The 17,847-nt window shown below is 38.8% G+C and overlaps 1 protein-coding gene across 1 annotated transcript in view; it reads right to left on the bottom strand.

The window, feature by feature from the left end:
* Nucleotides 1–281: 281 nt before the first annotated feature.
* The window catches only part of RRP15 (ribosomal RNA processing 15 homolog), a 39,318-nt gene continuing 21,752 nt past the window's right edge, over nucleotides 282–17,847 (bottom strand). Inside the window, exon 5 of the mRNA XM_004751465.3 lies at nucleotides 282–791. Within this exon, the coding sequence (XP_004751522.1) occupies nucleotides 678–791 (114 nt within the window). The 3' untranslated portion in view covers nucleotides 282–677. The remainder of the gene's footprint in view (nucleotides 792–17,847) is intronic.

The following is a 17,847-nucleotide window of genomic DNA, read 5'->3' as shown; positions in this document are numbered from 1 at the left end:
GAGAATTTCCACCTCAGTAAATCTCTCATACAAAATAACCTAACACTTATGTGTGTTTTAGCATATAAAAGGACATAATAGAAAAGTAGAAATTTGGTGTGTTTCTTAAATCTTACATAGCACAAGTTCTAAAAATGAAATCATCACGCTGAATCAGAAATACTATCATGTTAGATTACACTACACAGGGTTCTCAATAGCTCACCAAAACAAATACCATAAACTCCCCTCACGAAAGCACAAACACACAGAACCAATAAAGCTAGAAAGCTGACAAATACTAACTTCAGGGAGTTCATTTTAATTATGAAAAGCACTGCATTTCTAGAAACTGCTGATACTGGAACAAAATACCAATATCCATGACCAATACATAAACTTATAATGTTCTGGGCAAAGTATGCATTTCGCTAGTTAAGCAGAAATACTTCTTTTTACATGTTTGAGAAACAATGCTTAAAATCATACAAGGTTTGAAAAACTTAATTTAACAAAGTTTTCACGAAAAGAGAAAACACCCAGGTTGGTAATAATAAAAGTCTTTTGGCTTTCTTACAAATGATAGCTCCACAGCCGCGTAGCTCTGAGAGCACAGAGCATTTCGCTAGGAAAAATACACTGACTGTGTGCTGTGTTTCCTCTACAGTCTATGTATCCAGTCGCTCCCAGAGCCTGGCTCACTGGTTATCCGCATCATCACTCTCTTGGTCCCAGTCTTTCATGGATGCTCCCATCATGAAATCATCACGTAAGATTGTCCATCCAGGGCCCTCTTCTGATTTCGCTTCAGTCTGAGGACAATTACAGAAACAAAATATCAAAAGACAATTTAATCATAAGGGAAATAAAAAAGCCCAAGCTACAAAACTAACTTGTCAACACTTAGTTTCAGAACAGAAATGAAAACAAGACAAATTATAGTTAATTTACACACTGTGATATAAGCACAAATATGGAATAGAGTTATACGTTAATGAACTATTTTTAACCCCATAAAAAATTATGGAAGCAGGGGGAAGAGAATATAGTAGAATCTAGGTTTGCTATGAATTTTTAAAATCTGGCAATCGAAAAAGACTTAAATATTATTTAATGTTTATGGATGATTTATTAGAAAAATTCTGGCAAACTATTTTAAAATAAAAAGGAATTTAACAAAGCCTTATCATACATAATAAAAGAGAGAAAAGGAGACTAACTTGGTATTGTGTTAGGTTTTTATAGATGTTATCTCATTTAACATTTGATAAAAATGTGAACCAAATGTTCTTTATTTAGGTTATGATCTCACTGCCTGACCTAATCATGTAGTCAAAAGACTAATCACATGCTAAAAAGATAAATAACTGAAGCAAGCAATAAACGTAATAGGTAGCCAATTTTGCTTATTTATAGGATTTACATAAAACTATGACAGCTGAAGTACAACCTTGAATTTCATGGTACAACAGCACCACCTTGTGGTATTAATTAAGTAATACAATATATGCGACCTCAAGTTCTGGGTTTCTTTCCTTCATTCCACAAATGTGCTTCAAGCACTGTTCTTAATGTTGGAAATACATTCGTGAACAAAACAAAGCCCCTGTTCCCTGGGATCTAACAGTCTACACCTTTCTATTTAAACCATTCATAAAATACAACGTTGGGAAAAACTCCCAAAGTATGCAAGAACCCATGATATTTGGCTAAAAAATAGTGTTATCTTTACGAGAGCTATTAACCATATAAAAAGCAATTTTTAAGAGAAAAGATATTAAAGACATTTCCTGGGTTACAAGAGATTACTTATCTAATTCTGCTGAAGCTACCTTCTATTTTAAAAAACATCGCTCCAAAAGAGCCAATTCTATTTAGGAGAAAAAGGATACTATTACAAAACAGGAAAAATATCCTATTGGATTCACCCTTGTCTTCCTGGGATCAAAAAATCAAGCAAAGTTTGTACCTAAATGTAAAGACTAAAGAGTATACAAATTGAGCAAAGATTTCAGAATTGTCTTAAGTCAAACAGTGTGCTCTGTACTTTAATTAAACCAACACAAAAAAGAAAAAATATCGGTGTTTTTAGAAACCAACACTAAAACAACTGCAAAGCTTCTCATGCCCACACTGATATGGGAGTGAGCAGTGAGAAAGGAGCGCGTGACTCCACATGGAGCCCGCACACACCTTCACATCACTCGTCTCTACGGCTCCAGAACTACCTTCCTAAAACTATTCTTGCTTCTGTTGGATTTAGTTACCTAACTGGATAAAAGGCTATTTTTTTTTTTAATTCAGCTCAAGATTTCTTTGCCAATCTCCTCACCTTAAGTAAGAGAAAAAGCTGTTTCCTTGGAGCCACTTAGATGCAACCAGAATCAAAACACCTCTCCTACCACATAAAGCGTTCAAAATTTTCAAGTAAATTCTAAAAAGTATAGGACTCCTGGGATAGTCAATGCAAGTACCTGACCAGTAAAGACTTCACCCTGACACTGATGTTCATGTTTACACATGAACAGGCACACTCTCTGCGGTAAGCTTCCACGGGCAGAGTTACACCCAATGCGCTGGCAACATGCCCCCAACCACGGGAAGGCAGACCCCTCACGACTGAGCTCAGTGTAGACTGTTTCTACGTGAGAGCGCGTCCTGACAGCCCACCTCGGCAGGACTGTGGGTGACTCCTCTACTAGGCAGCATCATAAAAGCTGTTAGCAGCCGAAAGCAAAGGAAGGAAGAAGAGTAGAACAGGGACAAAGCCTTAAACAGGTAGTTCAGAAACAAAGAAAAGAACCATAGTGGACCAACGGAAAGAACTCACTAATTAAAATGTTGAAAGCAACTGCCCAGCAAGCTTGTCTTGAAAGAGGATTATGCAAACATATATTTCAGGCAAAGAGAACAATCATAGTAAACTCGAAGCATCTCTCAACGGTCCAATGCAAAGAGTAACAATGAAGTCAAGCTTTGTTGGGGGATTTTGGTTGTACTGTTTTTGTTTTTTTTCAGCAACTGATTGTCTATATCAATAATTTTCCAAGTGTGGTCCCCAGACAGGCAGCACTAACATCAATATCACTTGTTAGAAAATGAAAATCTCAGGCCCCATTCCAGACCTCCTGAATCAGAAACACTGGGAGCTGGAGCCTGGCAACCTCTTTTCATAAGTCATCCAGTGCTTCTGACACTTGCTACAGACTGAGAACCACCAGTCTATAAAAGAACAAATAAGTCTTAGTTTCATTCTCTGCTACAAGACCAAGTAAACGTTATAGCTGAGAGAGAAAAGATTTTAGATTCTGGAAATCCAATGTTAGGACACCTCACTAGATGTTTCTAAAGTCGCCATCATCCAAGCTCCCACATTACAGTGCTATCTTTATACTGTGAAGCAAAAATATGGACAAAAACAAAACAAGAGAAAACAGTACAAACAAGTATGGGTTAATGTATTTTAAAAAGCAGGTATTTTTTATAATATTTGTCCTGATGGCAGTGCAAGAAACACTGTGTTTTAAAGGCAACAGGATGACCCTTTACTTTCTCTGCCTACACTTGCTAAAGTGATACGCAGCCAAGAAAAAAGGCGGGGGTGGGGGGGAGTCTACGTAAGGTGGCAGCTGGAACATACACAACTAGTCCTGCTCAACTGCAAAACTCACTAAAACAACAGAAAAGTTCCTTGTCATTTTAAAGACATAAATCACAAGGAAAAGATCCAGAGAGACAGCAGTGACACCATGGAAGCGAGACGGGCCAGAAGACTGTCTGGTCAAAGCCACAGAAGCGCACTCTTAGGACTGCAACTGTCAAGACGTGACAAACCCAGTTCACACAGCCGGGTCTCAAGAAACCAACCAACCAACCAACCAAAGCCCCGGGAACTAGCACTCGCTGGGTACTTTGGGAATTGAGGATTGGAATGGAAGGCTCAAAACAAAGAGAACTGGGAGAACCTTACGTTGAGAAGCGATCAGATCTCTGGCTCCCCTTGCCCATTCCACACTAGCTGGGTGGGAGACTGAAGCTTTACCCTCCGGAGAGGTGATGGGCTAAGCACGGATGAAGGCGCAGGTGCAGCACCAGAAACAGAGAATTAAGTTATACCCCCTGCTCCCCGATAACGAGTCTCAAACCTCCTCACTTTGGGCTCCCAAGAATACTGGGAGGCAGGGGCGCCTGGTTGGCTCAGTGGGTTAAGCCTCTGCCTTTGGCTCAGGTCATGATCTCAGGGTCCTGGGATTGAGCCCCGCATCAGGCTCTCTGCTCAGCGAGGAACCTGCTTCCTCCTCTCTCTGTGCCTGCTTCTCTGCCTACTTGTGATCTCTGTCTGTCAAATAAATAAATAAAATCTTAAAAAAAAAAAAAAAAGAGTACTGAGAGGCAGATCTTTCCCTTCAGACAGGAAATCAGGAACAGCCTAGAGAATATCTGGCCAGTCACTAATAAACAGCCCCCGGAGAGAACAGCACACGAAGGCTCCTGTCACATGCACAATATCCGCACGCGCACAACTTCATTGCCTCTTTGGGATTATTTGTTCTAAATCATGAACAGACGACTAAGGACTATCAGAAAGGAAAGAGAGGGTAACAAACACAAACATTTAGAAAGCAGCTTGTAGGAAAACAGAAGTGTTCAAAGAGAAGAAAATTTAGGGGAAAATACCATTAGTATACTCAAAGAATTAGGAGATGATAGTGCATCCACACAAGTGGTTGCTATTTAAAAAGAAACATTAAGAGAGTAACAAGGAGCCTGAAATTAAAAACATGATGGCAGAAATAAAAACATCAATACAAGGGTGAGAAGCTAAAGCTGTGGAATCAGCCAGAAAATAGAGTAAAAAGAAACAAGTGATGGAAAATAGAAGTCAAATAACTGGAGGACCAGTCCAGGAGATTCAACATACAAATAACAATTATACAGAGAGAATACAAATATGTAGGGGAGGAAAACCAATGAAATACTTCAAGAAAACTTCCCAAAAGTAAAGGACACACACTTCCAGAATAAAAAGAGCCCTGAGAGTGTCCAAAATACAAAAGAAAAACCAAGCCACATCAAGGACATCATGTACAATTTCAAAATAATAGGTACTGGAAAAATATCCTGTAAGCTTTCTCAGGTCCGAAAGAGAACAAACAAGTCACATACTTAGAGATGATCAGGAATTAAAACAGATACAGATTTTCCCATAAGCAACCCTATAAGCAAGAAAGCACAAGATACATTCTTCCAAAATACTGAAGAAATAATTCCCAACTTAAAATGCAATACTCAGATACACTGTTATTCAAGTATGAGGAAAGAACAGAGGTACTTTCAGATTTATAAGGTACCCAAGTTTACTTCTAATTAAGCCTGTCTCAGGGAACTACTGAGAACGTCCTCCACAAAAACAGAAGAGTAAACCAAGAAGACAAAGACACAGGACAGAAGAAGTAGGCAGTCCGACCGAGGAAAGAGAAGGGAAGTTCGGGGCGCTGGGTGGCTCAGTGGGTTAAAGCCTCTGCCTTCAGCTCAGGTCGTGATCCCAGGGTCCTGGGATCGAGCCCAGCATCAGGCTCTCTGCTCAGCAGGGGGACTGCTTGCCTTCCTCTCTTTCTCTGCCTGCCTCTCTGCCTACTTGTGATCTCTGCCTGTCAAATAAATAAATAAAATCTTTAAAAGAGAAGGGAAGTTCCAGAGTGAGAGTAAACAGAGACTCGAGAATGGTAACCGAGCATCAGGCGCACAGACATCCTAGAACACGGCATGTACCGTAACCTGACAAAAACACTGAAGATATGCTTCACCACAACAGTGGGAGTAAACCAAGAAAGAAGAAATGTGATCCAGTAAATATGAAATCCAATCCAGAAGAAATTCCAAGGATCATAAAAAATATAAGTCGCAGGATGACAACTGTGAAGCAGCCCAGAAAAAGGAGAATGGGGCAGTCTAGGAGAGAACAGCTCAAAAATACATTATCTGAGGTAATTTGATTTTGAGAAACTAAACTAAGGAAGTTACATATGAAAATCAAGGCGATTATTAACTTAAGGAAAAACAAATAGAAAAGAAACAAGTTAAGAATACAGAGAGGCATAAATGCCAATGTAACGAGCTAAAGGAGTAAAAAGTGGTTGTCCTGGGGTAGAAGCCCCAAAAGAGTAGGCAGAATAGGGCAGAAAACTACTTACAATAATCCTTTTGGCAAAAATGTGGCCTCTTAAACAACATGGATAAGTAAAAATTAATTTAAATGGGGAAAAACAGGACCAAGTAATAAGAAAACAAACTATTCCTTGATTATTTCCACAAATTCTAAGTTTTGCAGGCCTCCTCTAACATCCTCCCCAAAAATCTCCCCCAAGACTCTCTCTCAGTTTTACTAACTATGATTCTGTTTCCCTTTCCAACTTATTGAAATGAAAAAAAAAAGTTAAAAACATGAATTATGCTATGAAGTTATTATTGCCAATTTACATAATACTGCCTTATTTCTAATTCTCTTAAAATTCCTAGCCAGAAAGCAGCTGTCTTCCTCATCTTATAGAAGGAAACGAAGGCTCAAAGAAGTGAAGGAACTTGAACTCAAATTCAGTTAATAAATGGATGAGTCAACACTCAAGCACAGATCCATGATTCCAAAGTCCAAGTTCTTTCCATAATACTATACTGCTCTAAAACTTAGTAAGAACACTATTATTACTAAATCGCCTGTTATAACCTATAAATTATACAGTACAATGAGTACTAAAATATACTGAAACGGACTGAATATGTTTAACACAATTTCTATAAAAGTCAGAACTTGTGGGGGGCACGTGGATGGCTCCGTTGGTTAAGCATCTGCCTTCAGCTCAGGTCATGACCCTAGGGTCCCGGGCTCCCAAATCAGGCTCCTGCTCATCTGCTTCATCCTGTCCCTCTGCTCCTGCTTTCTCTCACTCTCTCAAATAAATAAACAAAACCTTTAAAAATAAATAAAGTCAGAACTTGGGAATATTATATTGCACAACAGATTTACATAATTATCAATTTACTATATCTTTTCCATAAAGATGATTTATCATTAGGTATAAAAATTTTCTGAATATTTGGACCATCCGCAAAAAAAACGTCGATCAGAGATTAATAAGAAAAGGCGGCTGAGGGAAATTCCAAATGTGTCATTCACTGGAACACTTGCCTAGGGTGATTCCTAAACAGATTGCGTTACATGTTAAGACATCATGAGAATTAGGGTTTTTTGGTTTGTTTGTAAAATGGAGGTAGTGGTAATCTGATGCATTACTTTTATAAAAGGAATGAAAACCAACAGAGTTCTGGATCTGAATCACAGTTGACTATTGATTACAACACTGAAAATCAGAAAGCTCAGAGGTCCACGTCTTCAAAAAAATGAAAGATCCTTCCCTTAACCTTGGTACAGATATACTGCAAGATACAGGGAACCACACTACCCAGTTTAGGCTCAGACAGGTGCTCTCATCAGGAGGAAGTGGTAGGAAGGTTCAGCACAATCAAAGCCGAGCAGGTTGTGCAGCCTGTCAGTGCCGCTGCAAAGCAGTACAAACTCAGTGACCTCCAGCAACCTGCACGGCAACTCTCTGGGCCTACATCAACCGACAAGTAACACTGATTAAATGCAAAAGTTTAATGAAAACCACATGATACAAGGAAACAAAATAGTCCCTATCCTCACTGGCCTGCTTTTATACAAATATTTAATCAAGATCATACAGAAGCAGTCTGTGTCAATTTTGAAGATGAAGACAACCCTTAAAAATGTTAATCAGCTTCCATTTCAAGGTTCAAACATACGCTGGCAGCTACTGAAAAGCAAACTGAAAACAGAGGTTTGGAATTATTCATTAGTCTAATACCAAATAATTAAGAGTTTAACCTCATTTCAATTCTGAAGGGGAAAATTAAAGTCAAATCCTAAAACAATAAACAGTATAATCACATCTATATTTAGCAATGAGCAATAGTTGTGATTTCATTGCTTTCCCTGAGAATGTTCAGTTTCCATTTTAATTTAGTTTCACCTGAATTTAAAAAGGTTCTTAACACATGGGCTAAATTCACCTTAATACCTTTATTGTTGCAAATTTTTTATAAAGCTATTTATAGTTTTAGTTAGTAATCTCCCCTCCAGCTGATTAAAGCCTATCTGAAAGTTCTGCCATGGAAATGAAGGATATATGGGAAATCCCTTTATAAAAAGATTTATTCCGGTAGAAATCAACAGAAATGAAACACAGCCCCGTATTTTTAGAATCTGAATAAGAACATCTATGGCTTTCTCTTAACGCCAGACATTAAAGCATCCCACGAACCATAAAGGTTATTTATTTATTTATCTGAAAGAGAAAGCAGAGACGGAGAACACACGGGGTAGGGTGAGGGGGGAGAAGGTGCCTCTCTTCACTTTTCTAGAACTCTGTCAGAGTTTTTATTTTTATTTCTTTTTTAAAGATTGTATTTCTTTCTTTGCGAGCGAGCGAGCGAGAGAGAGCACAAGCAGGGGGCAGAAGGGCCGAGGGAGAGTCGGACTCCTCTCTTAGCAGGGAGCCCCATGCAGGACTTGATTCCTGAGCCAAAGTTAGATGCTTAACCAAATGAGCCACCCAGGCACCCCAAAGATTGAAAATTTAATCAGAGAGTGTTGAAATTTTCAAACTGGAATGTACAAGAGTTCTAGTAAGAACATACAGATTCAAGGTTATATGGAAGATCCTGTAATCAGTACATACTCAACTTTCCTCTAATTCTCAAATCAGGGAATAAAATAAATTAAATATTAAAATAAATAAAATATTAAAATGGTTCTTAATATTTTATTTATTTATTTGACAGAGCAAGAGAGCACAAGCAGGCAGAACAGCAGAGGGAAAGGGAGAAGCAGGCTCCCCAGTGAGCAAGGAGCCCGATGTAGGGCTCCAATCCCAGGACCCTGGGGTCATGACCTGAGCTGAAGGCAGTTGCTTAACCAACCAAGCCTCCTAGATGCCCTAATTCCCAAAGAATTCTTAATAAGCAATTCCTAATTGTTTTGATCAATCTGTGCCTTCTTCATTTCTTCACACACTTGTTTTAGTTCGTTGTAACTGTTTTACTAGGACAGCATTCCAGGCAGTAAGCCCATTTGGGCTTTGTTTTTGTTAACTATTGTATAGTTTCCAGATTCTTGTACAGTTTACAAACTTAAATGGGTAACCTGTAAGATCCAAACAAGCAAGAAAAGTATTCAGTAGGCTATCCAAGGAAAAAAGACCAAGATGCTAAAATCATGTACCTTTAGATGTAGTCCAAGCACATGTTAAACGTAGACAGCTCTCTAAGAAAACCTAATTCTACGTAGCTTTCTGAGAATTCAGGCCTAATACTTCTAAAACTCTTCGGTGTTTGTTTCCCCATCTGCTGCACTATTTTTTTATTTTAATTTCCACGCTGCCCTGGATTTTACCATGTACTCAATGCACGCGACTGCTCAACGCGGTTCGCTCTGGCGGCTCCCATTCTAACTTGCTCTCTATATATTTAAATAGAGTTAAGTTTGAGGAAACATTTAAGCAACCCAGATGTTCCTCATTGTTTATAATCTCTTAAGAACTCTTAATAAGTTAAAGTTGACTGAACTGCCCAAAAGACAAATGTAACACCTCAAGAAGCCTTTTGACAAAAGTGCTCTATTATTTTTAGACTCAATTAGGAACTTGAAACATTGAGAACACACTCTGCCAGTCAGACGCTTAAAGCATATCGTTCTTCTTTTATCAACCTCGTTATATAGTATATAGATGAGAATTCAGACTTATAAACAACTTACTAGAGCTGTGAATTCATCTAGAAAACAGACACTAATTTTTAAAATCATAAATGTGTTAAAAAGCTTAAGTGAGAAAACATATGTAAAAGTTCTCTGTGAAACTATGAAATGTTACATAAACAAAACTTCTACCTAGTAAAAATATGCATGCTATCAATCTACCTATGAAAATCAACAAAAAGATTTAAAAATAAATAGACTGTCCTCACTAGAGATCCCTGGGAAAAGGGTGAATCCAGCTCTGGGCCACAGAAAGTACAAGGTTAATCCTGAGAGCCTGTGTCCCAGAAAGCAAGAAAATACTCGAAGGAAAATGAGGTCATGTCAGAAGGGCACAAGAAACTAGTTTGCATTGGTTCCTGTCCTCACATTTGCGAACTTAAGCATTAAAAAAAAGCCTAACAAGGGATGCCTGGGTGGGTCAGTGGGTTAAGCCGCTACCTTCAGCTCAGGTCATGATCCCAGGATCCTGGGATCAAGTCCCACATCAGGCTCCTTATAGCAAGGAGCCTGCTTCTCTCTCTGCCTCTGCCTGCCACTCTGCCTGCTTGTGTGCTCTCTCTCTCTCTCTCTCTCTCTCTGATAAATAAATAAATAAATCTTAAAAAAAAAAAAGGCATAATGATTCTAAAATACCAAACAACTAGACATTCCTACATCTATGAAATTAAACCAAGACAAAAACAAGAAGGTGGGAGTGAGGGAGGAAGGTTAACTCGCCTTCCTGGAGCACTGGAGATGACTGCTAAGTCCACTCCTTACTCTGAACCTGGCCAGCACTGGAGATGACTGCTAAATCCACTCCTTACTCTGAAAAGCGGTCATTAAAAGCAAAGTTACATTAACCCCGTATTTTGGAACTTAAATTTAACCCTAGAAAAATAAATAGAAAATGAGTGAGAAAAGCACCCGTTTGCAAATTTCAATAATATTTAACTGTTTTGGACAAGGATCATCAATTGATGGTAACAGGCAAAAGATAGATGGGGAAAAGTATATTTGCTCCTTTCAAATTATTCATCCCAGAAATTACTTTCTAACTGTAGAGGAGAAAATGCACCTTTAATGAAGAAACATTTATTACCACTTTCACCAAGTGAAAAACCCTCATCGCTAATATGGGACATTCTGATACTGGGTCTCCTGAAGTGAGAGCATGCTACAGAAACAGCATCTACGTATTACACCTATGACACAGTTTAAGCCACAAAAATGTTGAACCTAAATCCTAACCTTTAGTCGTAACCTTCCACTTGCAGCGAAAGGGCACAGAGGAGCAAGTTCACAGACATGATGAAACAATCAGACAGATTCGGAGCTGGACTCATTCTTCAAGACAACTGGTTTAGTTATAGATGATCTTCTGAATTGTAGGGTATATGAATTTTATCTCAAGAAAGCGGTTTTAAAAAAAGAATTCCCAGGACAGTATGGGTATTGGCACCTTCAAATAATCACCCCCAAACAAAAACTAGACGCAGAGGAAGACAGGCAGACAAGTCTATATAACAAACACACGGACAAGTGTCAACAATTATCAAACCTAGGTGACAGAAACACTGGTCTTTCATACTTTCTTCCTGTTTGAAAATTCCCATTAAGCAACAGGGGAAAACAAGGATCCTGAACTTCCTATTAGGCAAGCAATGATTAAATACAGGATGCATCTGACACCCAATAAATTTTAATTAAGTCCCTGATAAAAGAATAGAAAATTAATTCTAATAGTGAACTTAGAAAGAATTCCTTATATGAGTTCAAAGAGTTTGTTTCATGATTCTGAAATGCTTTACTATAGTAATATTTTCTCTTACTTAACAGTTTTGAGAAATGAGATTTTAAAACCTATCAGTCTCGGGGCACCTGGGTGGCTCAGTGGGTTAAAGCCTCTGCCTTTATCTCAGGTCATGATCCCAGGGTCCTGGGATCGAGCCCCGCATCGGGCTCTCTGCTCGGCAGGGAGCCTGCTTCCTCCTTCTCTCTCTCTGCCTGCCTCTCAGCCTACTTGTAATCTCTGCCTGTCAAATAAATGAATAAAATCTTAAAAAAAAAAAAAAAAAACCTATCAGTCTCCACGCGCTGCTACACCTCTAATGAAGGGGCTGTGAGACCCAGGCAGACTCAGACGGCAAGCCCTCTCTCATCATTCTCCTTCGAGCCTCGGGGGTGACACTGAGGCTCATTAGCCAGCCCCACCTCTTCTAGCTCATCTAGGTGAGAAAGGGGAGACCCAGTTTTCAGTTCTGCTTCTCACGAAGGACCTCAGATCTTTTTAAGGAGCAGGCAGAAATGGCTGATTTGGAGCAATGTGGACTGGGTTTTAATCCAGATTCCACCAACTACTATCAATGTGACCGGGGGCAAGTCACTTAATATTTCTGATTTGGGGTTTCTTACCTCTAAAATGAGAATTCTAGGGACGCCTGGGTGGCTCAGTTGTTAAGCATCTGCCTTTGGCTTGGATCATGATCCCAGGGTCCTAGGATCAAGTCCCACATCAGGCTCCTTGCTCAATGGGGAGTCTGCTTCTTCCTCTCCCACTCCCCCTACTTGTGTTCCCTCTCTCACTGTGTCTCCTCTCCCTGGCAAACAAATAAAATCTTAAAAAAAAAAAAAATGAGAATTCTAGTACTTCTTAAAATGTAACTATATAAAAACACCTCTCAAAGTACCTGGCACAAAGCAAACAGTACCAAGCCCCTTCCTAGTCCTTCTACCACCATTCCCACTTCCTAATGCCCTGAATCATCACATATATGCACAGAATCCCCAACTAGGGATATCTGGAATCTTCTAATGATGTTTCTACACACTAGTCACAAAGATGAGAACATTCAAATACTGTCGTATGAAAGCAACCACTTAGAAACCAAACTCTCCTTCGTAAGTAAAATCTTTAAAGTAACAGAGTTTAAGTATAGCTTAAAACGGGGAAGAGAAAGTTGGCAATCTCCAGTTCCCCAAAACCTAGGTTTATTATTATGTAACAATTTGCATCAATAGACTAGAGGCCCCTAAAATGAGAATTTTCCTAATCTAAACATAATTTTCACTAAATTATTGGATTTTTTTTGGATTATCCAGTAATTCATAAAGAGTAACAGGTTCTTTCCAAATTCATTTCCAACTTTCATCTTTGACTACTATTTGTTAAGAAAAATAAGAACTAGGGGCGCCTGGGTGGCTCTGTGAGTTAAAGCCTCTGCCTTCAGCTCAGGTCATGATCCCAGGATCCTGGGGCTCTCTGCTCCGCAGGGAGCCTGCTTCCTCCTCTCTCTCTCTGCCTGCCTCTCTGCCTACTTGTGATCTCTGTCTGTCAAATAAATAAATAAAATCTTAAAAAAAAATAAGAAAAATAAGAACTAAATATAAGGAACACAAAATGAAAGTACCTGCAGACATTTACATAGCACTGTGACAAGCACTATTCTAAGGACTCTACCTATACTAACTCCCTTGAGTCTTAGAGTTATCTCTATGAGGTGGTTATTGCTACCAGAATGATTATCTGAAACACTTAAGGAACTTGAGGCATCGTGTGGGTGCATAACCCATATGCAGTGTATTGCAGAAAAAGCGTTTCGACCCAGGCCATCTGGTTCCAGGCCATGGCCTCTGCTACTGTAGAATATCTCACACATCCCTCATCAACATTCTCATCTGCCTATAGCTCAAGCAAAAAACACCAATCAACTCATATTTGATTTTCAGCAAGAAACAATAAAATATTTTCTTAATTTTTGCAAATGTACCAAGTGTAAGCATGTAGCATAAGACTTACTTTGCACAGGACAATTATTAGAAAAAAAAAAAGCCTGAACCTCACTGATGAGAATCCTATACACACATCCACTCCAGCAACTTCAAATAGAACATTTCTTCAAATAGGGCCAGGAGACATATGGCACCATCAGTACATTTTATTTCAACAGTAACTAAAGATTTCTACAGAAGCCCCGTGATTAGTTCTGACGCTTCCCCCATACCCGTATTTCCCCCATGTCAAAATGCTGCACGCACCACGTTCCAAACATAAGTTTGCTTTGATTACAACTGCTGTCCAAATCCAAAACCACGCGACATTAAAGCTAAACAGCCTATTTTAAAAGGAGTTGAGAAACGGGCTTTAACAGCATGTGTACAATCATGCTCATTCTCATTTCAAACTTTGGAGTCTCTCTTTTGTCTAAACTCCAATCTATTTAGGCATTTTCAGTAAACAAACATTAAGCCGAATTATTTACAAAGTTAGAATTCCACACATTCCAGCCAGAGCTGCTTTTATGTGAGAGGAAAATACTGTCGCCGTGCAGAGCAGGGGCAACTTAAGGGCAGTATCGTTCTTGACCCGCTTGCCTGCCTTTCATTTCCCCAACACCAGTTAAAAACTAAATCCTGAAAACTGCCAGGGACCACCTAGGGAGCTGCATGCAGAGTCCCTCCATTCTTCGGGAGCAGGAACTCAGCAGGTCTCTGAACCCTACAGAACGCAGTTTTTCACAGGATAGAGCAGTGCAAAGCTAGGTTTAGTTACTAACATACCAAAGCAGCCAGGTACTTCAAAAGTATTCCCACCACTAAATACGCAGCTATGGAGGAACTGTGAGGGCCATTACTGTGTATGAGAAACAAAGCCCCTAACTTACCTCTATGTTTGACATTTCAAGTGCTCATTATCACAAAAATCAGGAAAAAAAAAATTGTGTGCATGTGTGTGTGTGTGTGTGTATATATATATATATATATATATATATATATATTTTTTTTTTTTTTCCCCCTGCTCCAGCAACTTTTTCCCCTGGGAATTTTTCACTGAAATTTGTTGTCCAGCAATCAGTAAAAAAATTACTTTCTAACAGAAACTACCTAACATTTCCCCTTACTACGAAATTATTATTGTGGCTTCATTAAAACCAAAGGTGAATGTGATACATGGCAATTTCAAATAAATGAAAACTGTGCAAGTTTAATTCAAGAGTTTGAATAACATACAGTCAAAGCCTTCCTAACAGCAGCCAATATATACTCTTTTGAGATTCAGATTTAAGAAAAATAAAATGCATCACATGCATCATATTTCCTTCAGTCCCACCTTTAAGGAAACAGACACTTAAATTTCAAGAAGTTTGACTGGGTTTAGTCAACTTTCAATAAAAGAACAAAAGAATAACCAGGACTTTGGAAAGTAAGGAAAAAAAATAACAGCTCTACATTATTAAAATCTTGATCACTCAACATAAAGAGAAAACATATCACCAGATTGGTACGTGTTCTGAACGGGATAAGGAAAGAGCTATTCCTGAGGGATAAAAAAGTGAAATTTTTTATGAGACCCTTTCTTACACAAAATATGAATTGTTGTTGCTTCCTTAAACACAGTGTCCTAAATACAATTTAATCTTTTTAAAAACCACTCGGGGTCAACATCACGGAATCCGGCAATGTTCCTTCTTACATGCTGGTGTGTAGCTGCTACGGGCCTTCCATTTATTTGGTTTAGGAGAGGAGTGGAATTTGCAGGTTCTGGATTATAGAATTCTCTCCAAAAAACTGACAATTTTTTTTTGACAATTTTTTAAACCTAGAAACATTTAATTATGGGAAAAACTCTCTAAAATACATGATGCATCTTCCCTGATGAAGTAAACAGGTACATTGTTTTAGGGCCCTACAGAAACCTACAGGACTTCTGAGTCTCTGCAGCAAGGGCTCACATATACTCTCCCCCCCTGGTCGCCCTCCCCCCTGTGTTCCCTCTCCTCCACTGACCAAGTGCCTCGCCCCACACCTGCTGTTTTTAACCCACTCCTTACCGTCCTTCTCATTTCTGATTACAACTTCATCTCACAAAAGTCCTCCTCTCTTGGGGGGAGGGAGGCCAAACAGGGGTTGGGGTTCAGCAGTGCACTTGTGATGAGCACGGGGTGATGCAGAGACGTGCTGAATCACTACACTGTACACCCGAAGCTGACATCATACTGTACGTACACTATACTGGGATATAAAATAAAATAAGCCTTCATCCCCCAAACATGTTCCATCTTTTAAAGGTTCAATTTTGTGAAAGCTGTCACCATTTCTGAATCTCCTGAGCTGTAAACCTCACAGTCATCACAATTCCCTTCTCTCCCTGAACCCTCTGAATTATGTTAGTTCCAATCAAATCAATCTATACCTTGAAACTACCTCTCTGACCTGGTTCTTGTCCATCAATCCCCACCCACCACATCTTAGATCAGGTTTTCCCCTCTTGCTTATGGCAACAGTCGCCCACTAGTTGGTCTTCTGACATAGTCTCTCCATCCTTCAGCATTCTTTTCCTTAAAAATAACCAAATCTGATCAGGTCACTTAAACCTGATGAAAAATTACAACTGGCTCTCAAATGCCCAAGAAATAATGTCCAAATGCCTTACCAGAAGTCTGAAGACTTAAAAATGTGATCTACTACTTCTCCTCAGGTTCCCTTTCCTAGCCTCCCACCAATCAGCAAATACCCCATATCCCAACCTCTACGAAAGAAGGACCACGAAAGGAAATTACAAAGGATGTGAAAAATTGAGAGCTGGTAGGCTTTGTTCCCCTGTAGTAGCACAATGACTGCCCGTTGCTTTTCCTTGGATCACCACTAGTGAAAATGTCACTCACTAGGACTCCATTCTCTGACATTTATTTCATTTCTTTTAAATGTTTTCAAAGATTCTGTTTCAAATAGGCTAGCTTCAACAGCACTGAACACTTGTGCTAATTTATGACTTTCTTCATGAAATTCTTTAGCTTGAAGGTAAATATTCCAACAGAAATGCCACTCACGGGTGCTTCCTTTCCTGTTATCATCAGAATTCACATTATAAAATGAAAATGCTTCTTTAGATACTCAAAGCACCTTTACCCAAAGACTGGGTTAGTCCAGCAAAGAAACTAGTACCTTTACTATGTTTGCTTCATGACTTTTTAAAACTAAAGCTAAGTGTCTCATACTCTCCTCAAGCACATTCCTCTCGAGAGTCACGTTTTCTCCGATCATCCTCCCAGCATTTTTCCAACTTGACTACCTTCTCCTTTCATAAGCAACACACCGTCTGTACTACCTGGAACATTTGCTCAAGCAATTTTCAAGTGGTTTCTCTTCTAGTTTCCACATGAAATGTTCAGTGAACTAAGTCATTCCCAAGAACCAAACCTCCACTGAACTTAACATTAAGTACTTTACCCCAAATTTCTACTTTTTTGGTTAAGAATCACTCTTTTCTTAGGCTTTCTCACTTCCACTAACTGTTTTTTGTTATGGCCCTATTTCACAAAGATATACATTTAAAAAAAAAAAGTTAATGTGATATGGCGTGTCAGTGACTCGAGAAAACGGACATTACTGAGGAGATATTGGGCAGTGAACTCACAAATAAATGACTTACTTCCGCATATAAGTTTTGCAATGTAAGGAATTTAAAAGAAAAAATGTTAAGTTTGTGAATGACAGATGTGTAATGTGTACATTTATTAAAGTGATGTACGTCACTGTACAAATGACCTGATTTCCCATGATGAAAGAGATGTGCAACTGCTATTAAGAAAAAAAAAAGTTAACCCTTACTTATGTAACAGAAGAAACAGCTCCTTTTTTGATAGACAAAAATACTTAGAATACTACTTTCCCTAAGTTCTAGTGAGGGCTTTTTGATTTACAGACATTAGCTATTATCTCTTCTGAAATGAGCCCATCAGGTACTTTTTTGCTTTTGTTTTACTTTACATTATGTGGGTTCAGCTCCAAGAAATAAAGCATAGTAATTAATAATTCAAATGTAATTTAATGTATCAGTCTGACATCTTTTAAAATACTTACATCTTTTCAAAATCTCAAAAGTTTAAATTTCAAAATTTAAACATCAAAAATGATGTTTAAAAAGCGATTATACCTTTTTGGCCTCTAACGCAGGCTTTCCCAACTACTTTACGCCAGAGATCATGATTGCATACAATAAAATTAAGACAAAATAAGCAAGAAAAGTACTAAGGGCAACAATATTATCCAAA

The sequence above is a fragment of the Mustela putorius genome, unplaced genomic scaffold, assembly GCF_011764305.1.
Source record: "Mustela putorius furo isolate JIRA1106 unplaced genomic scaffold, ASM1176430v1.1 tig00000508_pilon_pilon_pilon, whole genome shotgun sequence".
Classification (NCBI taxonomy): domain Eukaryota; kingdom Metazoa; phylum Chordata; class Mammalia; order Carnivora; family Mustelidae; genus Mustela; species Mustela putorius.
The sequence above is the reverse complement of the archived record's forward strand: the minus strand, read 5'-3'. Positions and strand labels throughout refer to the sequence as shown.